Source organism: Gopherus flavomarginatus, chromosome 6 (genome assembly GCF_025201925.1).
Source record: "Gopherus flavomarginatus isolate rGopFla2 chromosome 6, rGopFla2.mat.asm, whole genome shotgun sequence".
Lineage (NCBI taxonomy): Eukaryota > Metazoa > Chordata > Testudines > Testudinidae > Gopherus > Gopherus flavomarginatus.
In genome coordinates, this window is record NC_066622.1 from 32,828,657 (window position 1) to 32,836,703 (window position 8,047).

General features: G+C 48.0%; 1 protein-coding gene across 1 annotated transcript in view; it reads left to right on the forward strand.

Moving 5' to 3' along the window:
- The window catches only part of CDC42BPG (CDC42 binding protein kinase gamma), a 59,755-nt gene extending 55,716 nt beyond the window's left edge, over nt 1-4,039 (forward strand). Inside the window, exons 35-36 of the mRNA XM_050958868.1 lie at nt 278-363; nt 2,886-4,039. Coding sequence (XP_050814825.1) covers nt 278-363; nt 2,886-2,951 — 152 coding nt within the window. The 3' untranslated portion in view covers nt 2,952-4,039. The remainder of the gene's footprint in view (nt 1-277; nt 364-2,885) is intronic.
- Nucleotides 4,040-8,047: the final 4,008 nt, after the last annotated feature.

The window sequence follows — 8,047 nt, forward strand, 5'->3', positions numbered from 1 at the left end:
GCAACCCCATGCACCCCAAATCCCCTGAGGCCACGTTCAAAGACCCAGAATTGCAATGGGACCCTGAGCCCTTTAGAACAGAACAAGGATTCCTAGTGGTTAGAGTGGGAGGCATGGGAACCAGGACTCCTGGGTTCTATTCCCAGCTTTGGGAGGGGAGTGGGGTCTAGTGGTTAGAGCGAGGTGGGGGCTGGGAGTCTGGTGGTCCCAGATTCCCTGTGCAGTAGCTGGGAAGGTTTGCACCAGCCAGTGACTACAGCTCTCTGTCCCCTTGCAGCGAAGCGTAAGTCGGGCAGCTCCATCTCTGATGATTCCTTCACCTCCCCACAGGGCCTGTTCACAGGCACTGACATGCTGACGGAGGTAAGAGACCCCAAGCAGCCAGACCTGTCCGAGGAGGGACAGGCCTCCCTTGCCAATACCCTCAGAGTCACCCCACTGAGAGGTGAGGGGCTGCAGCACACTAATATTTAAAGCTGTTTTTCAAGAGACAGCCTGGTTTGGTAGTGAGGGTCCTGGGCTGCGAGTTAGGACTCCTGGGCTCTGTTCCTGGGTCTGCCACTGACCTGCTGTTTGGGCAAGTCCCTTCCTTTCTTGGTGCCTCGATTCCCCTCTCACCCTTCGTCACCTCAGACAGCACGACGGGGCCTCGATCTCAGTGTGGGCCTCTACGTGCTACTACTGAAGCATTGGTCCACTGAGGCAGGACCAAGTAAATCCAGAGCATCCCTGACACCTGTTTGTCCAAACCATTCTCAAAAACCTCCAACCACAGTGATTCAGGAGCTTACCTGCCCTTAGAATTATAAAGTTTTGCCTCATATGTAACCAAATCTCCCTTGCTGCAGATTAACCCCGTTACTTCATGTCCTCCTCACCATCCTCTTTATAACAGCCCTTAATATGTTTGAAGACTGTTACCTGGTCCCCACTCTGTCTTCTTCTCTCAAGCCTAAACATAGCCAGGTTTTTAACCTTTCATAGATTCATAGATTCTAGGGTCAGAAGGGACCAATGTGATCATCTAGTCCGACCCTCCACACAAAGCAGGCCACGGAACCTTACCCATCTACTTCTATATCAAACCCCTAACCTATGTCTGAGTTATTAAAGTCTTCAAATTGTGGTTTGAAGACCTCAAGCTGCAGAGAATCCACCAGCAAGTGACTCATGCCCCACGCTGCAGGGGAAGGCGAAAAACCTCCAGGGCCTCTGCCAATCTGCCCCGGAGGAAAATTCCTTCCCGACCCCAGATATGGCGATCAGCTAAACCCTGAGCATGTGGGCAAGACTCACCAGCCAGCACTCAAAAAAGAATTCTCTGCAGTAACTCAGATCCCATCCCATCCAACATCCCATCCCATCCCATCACCGACCACTGGGCATACTTATCTGCCGATAATCAAAGATCAATTGCCAAAATTAGGCACTCCTATCATGACCATCTCTTCCATAAACTTATCAAGCTTACTCTTAAAGCCAGATATGTCTTTTGCCCCCACTACTTTCCTCATAGGTCAGGTTTTCTAAACTGTTTATCATTTTTGTTGCTCTGCTCTGACTCTCTCCAATTTGTTCACCTCTTTCGTAAAGCGTGGACACAGCACTCCAGCTGAATTCTGAGCAGTGTTGAACAGAGCGAGACAGTTACCTCCTGTGTCCCTTACATGCGGCACTCCTGTTAACACACCCCACAATATTAGCCTTTTTCACAGCCGCATCCCAGAGTGGATCACAACTTGAATGTGATTCAACCCACGCTCCTTTCCAGCAGTTCCGCTGTCCAGCCAGTCATTCCCCATGTTATAGTTCTGTTTGATTTTTTTTTCTTCCTGAGCATAATACTTTGCACTTGTTTTATTGAATTTCATCTTGTTGATTTCAGCCCAGTTCTCCAATTTATCAAGGTAGTTTTGAATTCTAATCCTGTCCTCCAAAGTGCTCGCAACCCCCACAGCTTGGTGTCATCCACAAGTTTTATAAGCAGACTTTCTATTTCATTATCCAAGTCGTTAGTGAAAATAGTGAATCGTGCCAGACCCAGACAGGCAGACACCTGCGGGACCCCACTAAATGCATCCCCCTAGTTTAACAGTGAACCATAGTTAACCACTCTTTGAGTTCAGGTCTTCATCCAGTTTTACAGTAATTCCATCTAGACTCCATTTCCCTAGTTTGTTTTTGAGAATGGCATGTGGGACTGGGTCAAAAGCTTTACTAATATCAAGATAAATCCCATCTTCTGCTTCCCCCTAGCCGCTAGGCCAATAACTTTGTCAAGGAAAGAAATTAGGTGGGTTTGGCATGATTTGTTCTTGACAAATCCATGTTGGCTATTCCTTAGTCTTCTAGATGCTTACAAATTGATTGTTTAATAATTTGTTAGAATATCTTTCCAGGTATCAAAATTAGCCCCACTGGTCTGTAACGCCCTGCATCCTCTTTGATCCCCTTTTTCCAAAATAGGGACTTAGTTTGCCGTTCTCCAGCTCTCTGTGAGCTCACCCATCCTCCATGAGTTGTCAAAGATAATCACTAACGGTTCCAAGATTGCTTTCACTTAGGTCCTTAAGCATCCAAGGGTGAATTTCATCAGGCCCTGCTGACACGAAGACATCGAACTTCGCCAAATATTCTTTAACCTGTTCTTTCCCTATTTTGGCCAGTGTTCCTTCCCCCTTGTTGTTAATATTAGTTGAGTATCTGGTCACCAGGGATGTTTTTAAGGATGAAGCAAACAATAATTGTCTTGGGGTCCTGATTTTGATTGGTGCCTCTGGGTGTTTCTGTAACCCACGTGGTGGTAATCACAGGCTGCCCTGCTGTGCCAGTTCCTTGCTTCTGGTGGTCCCCCTCCACCCTAACTCTTCTCTGTCTCCTTGCAGATCTCGGATCAGACCCGCAGCCTCCACCTCTCTGTCAGCTCCAGCCAGGGGAGCTCCAGTTCTTAAGTGGCAGGACCGATGCCACAAACCAGCCCCTCTTGCACATGATAATCTGTGTATTTTAGCTGGAGACGTCACCGCAAGGTGCTGTAATGCTGCTGCTGCTGCTGCTGCCGTCAGTAGAACATTCCCCTCACTGAGGCTGTGCTCTGCAACTGGGGAATTTGTCCATCCTGTATTGAAATACATAAATGGTGGTACCAAAATATCTCCACCTGGTCTCCCCTATCTCTCCGCCCTCCATGCATCACCCAAAAAACCTTTGCCCCAGGACATACCACTTACTGTCTCTGAGACACCCCTGTAGAGAGGAAGCTAAGTGTTAAAAGAAGTGAAGACAGATCCCCCTCACACATGCATGCTTTCACCAGAGAGAATAGCGCCTCCTTGCTTGCATTCCAGTCTTTGCCTCTGGATAGCGCAATGGGATGATGCCCCAAGTGGTGAAAAGCCTGAAAGGAAACAGGTGAAGGTACACCCTAACTTACCTGGGGAGTCGGAGCTGCAGCGCCTGAAGAGCACACCCTGCTGGCCATGGATGGTACTACTGCAGTACTTGGAACCACTAGAGCAGAAAGCATCAAAGATTGGGGGGGGGGGTGTTGCGTCTCCCAGAAATCGCCAAATTTAGCAGCCATCTGAATCAGGGATGGATTCTGCTTTGTTTTTACTGCTGTTTAACAGAAATGAGTCCAGCTTGGGCCAGATTCTGAGCTCAAATTATCACCTGTATCGATCCATTGGCATAAATCTGGTTTCACAGGGCTCTGTCTGGATCGTCTTGTGCCACTGTATATCCAGGGTTCTTTTTGAACTACTCAGGGATTGGGTTGCTTTGCTGAATGGTCACGACATTGTTTAATCCTGGTTGTATTTCCTTCAGTGTTTCCTTAAACTTTGCCATAGTTCTGCAAGAACCAAGAGATGCTGAAACCAAAGATTATCTATTTCTACTCAAAGGGGAGCGAATCCTTCCAGGAATTCAATTTCTAGAGGACACTTATTTAAAGGTACAGGGTGGGTCAAAGACCGGATTTATTTAGGAAGCAAACATGTAAATAATTGGACAACTGCACCATTAAATGCTGTGCAAAGATTTGCAGTCTGCTCTGTTCTATACAGCAAGGGAGGATGTGCTGAAAGAGGGACAGAGGCAATTGATCCTCCCTGGGTGTGGGGGGGTTGATAATAAGGCACAGGTTTTTAATAGCGCGAGTGATTAAGCTTTGGAACAGTTGTCCAAGAATTGTGGACTGATTTTCCATTGCTGGCAGTTTTTACACCAAACAGGAATTAATTCTGGGACCATTAGACAGGAGGCCAGAAGAGATGACATTAGTGGGCTCTTCTAGTTTTCAGTGCTGAGATGATGATGGCGTTAAAACTTGCTCGTGGGGTGGGGGCTGATCAGTGTGGAGCACTCAGCTGCCTCCTATGTGCAGGGGCTAGTTTGAGACCAGGCCTTAGGGAGACACCCCCCCCCCCATAGTGGCGTTTCCCACCTGCAGCCAAAAGCTGAGCCAACACCCTTGAACCATAGCAAGTATCTCCTATTGGTCATGGCTGTAGACAATGGGGAGGCAGGAGCTGGGTACAAACACGGATATAGCCTGTGAGTGAGAGGTGGGTGGAGCTGGAGCAGCGGGCGGGTCTGAGCACCCTGGAGCCCTGCTGCGGAGTCCTGAGCCCACCTCCGATGCCTTCACCTTTCTCCCCTCCCCGCCAGGGCCCTCTAAAGACTAGACCTGGTGTGTCTCTTTCCAGCTTGCTCTGCTAAGAGAGTATCCTGCATGTGTGTCTCACTCTTAAAGAGCCTCTCAGTATGTGCATGTTAACGCTCTTTCTGTTGCTAAGAGCCTAGCCTCAGTGTGTGTGTGTGTCTCTCTGTCTCTAAGACTCGGTGTGTCTCTCTCTTTCTAGCTGGCTGTTGTCTAAGTGCATAGACTGCCTCTTTTTGGTTGGCTGTGGTTAAGCAGGTAGACTGTGTGTGTGTCTTTTTCTGGCTGTCATTAAGAGAGCGAGACACTGAGGCTATGCTCTTAGAGATGTACACACTGTGTCTCTGGCGGTCACTAAGCGTAGCTTCTCTGTCGCTGTGTGTGTAAAAGCAAGTAGACTGTGTCTCTCTCTCTCATGCTTACTCTTAGAGACACAGACAGAGCGAGTCTGCCTTGCTGTCTCTAGGGTATGGCTACACTATGAAATTATTGACTCATGGAGTGATGCACTCTGGGTAGCTATCTCCCAGACTCCACTGCCCATTGGAATTCTGGGTTAAGCGCCCAGTGTCTGATGCAGCTGGTTGATAGAGTGGAACGCCCATTCTGGGGCCAGCAAACAAGCACAGACAAGTGGGACCATATAGGTATGGGATGAGTCCCATCCAAGGGCTGCGAAACATTCACAAGTGTACGGCCACTTTCCTGGAACTTTTGTCAGTTGCTCTCCCCTGCCCTGAAGCGCAGGAATACCACGATGAAAGCTGCCCTGACAGCTGAGAAGCGATGAGCCCAGTAAGCACTCAACTTCAGCTAACAAGGGTAGTGACTCTGGGAATTGTGGACAGCTTTGCTGCAATGGGGTAATAGGGATTTGTGTTCTATCTTGGCACCATTACCATTGGGGATGTTGAAATGCCAATAGTTATCCTTGGGGACTCAGCCTACCCCTTGCTCCTATGGCTCACGAAGCCATACACAGGCAGCCTGGACAGTAGGAATGGTGGCAGAATGGACCTTTTTAGATCTCATCGCAACCAATATTCCCATTCTTATTGCTGCTTGCCGGGTGCTCCATAATATCTATATCTGGGAGATTAAGGGGAAGATGGTACGGGGTGAGAGTTGTGTGTATTTCTCTTTGATGCAAAACTGTCCCCTTTGTTGAATATTGTTTTGAATCCATGCATTCTTTCTTTCTTTATTTTTTTTAAAAGGGAGATCACACACAAAGTAGCCTGGGTGGGAAGAACAAGGCTACATTGCTTATTGTAGCCACACTACAAATCAAAGATGGTTAAATGACAGCCTGCTGTTGCTTGGGCCATCCACTGGAGTGGAGTGGCTGGGTTCTGATCACGCTCGCTTAATGCTTTCCTGGCCTCTGTCTGCCTCCATCCATTCAGCTGTGCCCAAAGAGAAGATAGGGGAAACATTTGCACCTGCTGGGGGGGATAAAAAAGGAGAGTAAGATTTAAGATGATACATTTCTGAGAACAAATGAAAGAGACTTTCACAGTGAATCAAGCAATTCACAGCAGACAGCACATGTGCTTTAGGTAGAAGGTCGCATTTTGTCTTGCATACTGAACACCTGCCAGTATGGTGACACATCACACACGGCTGGGCAACAGAATTCAGTTTCCAGGCAGCCACGGTAATCCAAAGAGTACGCAGAGTTGCCTTCATAACAGGTGGGAATGGTTTTGAATGATATCACTCTCCTGAGGCTAACAAAGAACGAATCTTGCTTGAAGGTGACCAAAACCCACGACCATTCACTGCCATGCTGTGTGCTGCAATGATTCCAGACTACTGGCTTGGCATGGCAAAGTGTCCTACCATGGAGGATGAAATAAGGCAGCCTTCCCCTGAAACCTTCTGCAAAGGCTTTCAGAGTACCTCCAGGAGAATTCACGCTCCATCCCCAGCCATGTTAAAACAGACTTCTCCAGTAGCTGTACTGGCCACAAATGCTGCCCAATTCTTCACAGCAAAATCAAACAGTAAACAAAATTGCTTTGTAACTACATTACAGCGGTTAAAATGTGCACTCACCAGAGGTGTCTTCTCTAGCTTCAGTGTCCGGGAAATTGCCTTGGAAGGGTATCAGCTCCAGGGTGATGAAAAAAGCCTGGCTCCTGGGAGAATGGATTCTCCTCCTCTTCCTCATCCATAAAATCATCCTCCGTATTGCGTGAGACTCCCCCCTTGCAGGTGTCCATGGACAGTGGTAGGGTTCCCCCCAGAATGGCATGCAGCTGATCACAGAAGCAGCATGTATGGAGCTCTGACCTACTGTTGGGTGTCCCTAGTGTAGCCTCGCTCCACCATGCCCTGTGCGATTTTGACATTTATATTAGCATTTCTTCTTTTTGATCAGAGTTCAGCCTGCACAGTCCTGTTCAGTTCATGCTGGAACTTGTTTGCAGTTCCCGGGGGACTGCATGGTCACCTGTGCTGCTGAGCTCGCCATGCTGACCAAACTGGAAAGAACATTCAAAATTTCCTGGGGCTTTTCCTGTGTACCTGGCTAGTGCATCGGAGTTGAAAGTGCTGTCCAGAGCGGTCACATTGGAGCATTCTGGGATAGCTCCCGGAGGCCAATTCTGTTGAATTGCGTCTGCATGCACTACCCCAAATTTGACCCAGCAAGGTCAATTTTAGCGCTATTCCCCTTGCCGGGGAGGAGTACAGCAGTCGATTTTAAGAGCCCTTTAGGTCAATGGAACAGGATTGGTTGTGTAGATGTATTAAAATTGATCTAACCTCTTGGTGTAGACCGACCAGGGCTCAGACAGTCACACAGAGAGGCTATTTAGACAGACACTATCACTAAGAGCATAGCCTCTCTCTGTCTCACTCTCTTTCAGGCTGTCATCTAAGAGCAGAGCCTCTGTCTCACTCAGACTTTCTCTCTGTCTCTTTCTGGCTGGCTAAGTGAGTAGCGTGTGTCTCTCTCTCTTTCTGGCTGGCTGCAGCTAAGAGCGTACCCTCTGTGTATGTCTCTCTGTCTCTTTCTGGCTGACTGGCTGTCATCTAAGAACGTAGACTGTGTGTGTCTGTCTCACTCTTACTCTTAGTGGCTGTGTCTTGCTATGGCTAAGAGCGTAGCCTGTGTGTGTTTGTTTCTGTCTCTATCTGCCTAGCTGTGGCTAAGAGAGTAGACTGTGTGTATGTTTCTCTCACTCTTAGTTTCTGTCTAAGAGACTAGACTTTCTCTCTCTGTCTCTCTCTCTTTCTGGCTGTTGCTAAGAGAATTAGACAGTGTGTGTGTATCTCTATCGCTAAGAGCGTAGACTGTGTGTCACTTTCTGTCTTGCTGTTGCTAACTGTCTCTCTCTAAGAGACTAGTCTGTAAAGTGTCTCTGATTTAAACACAGA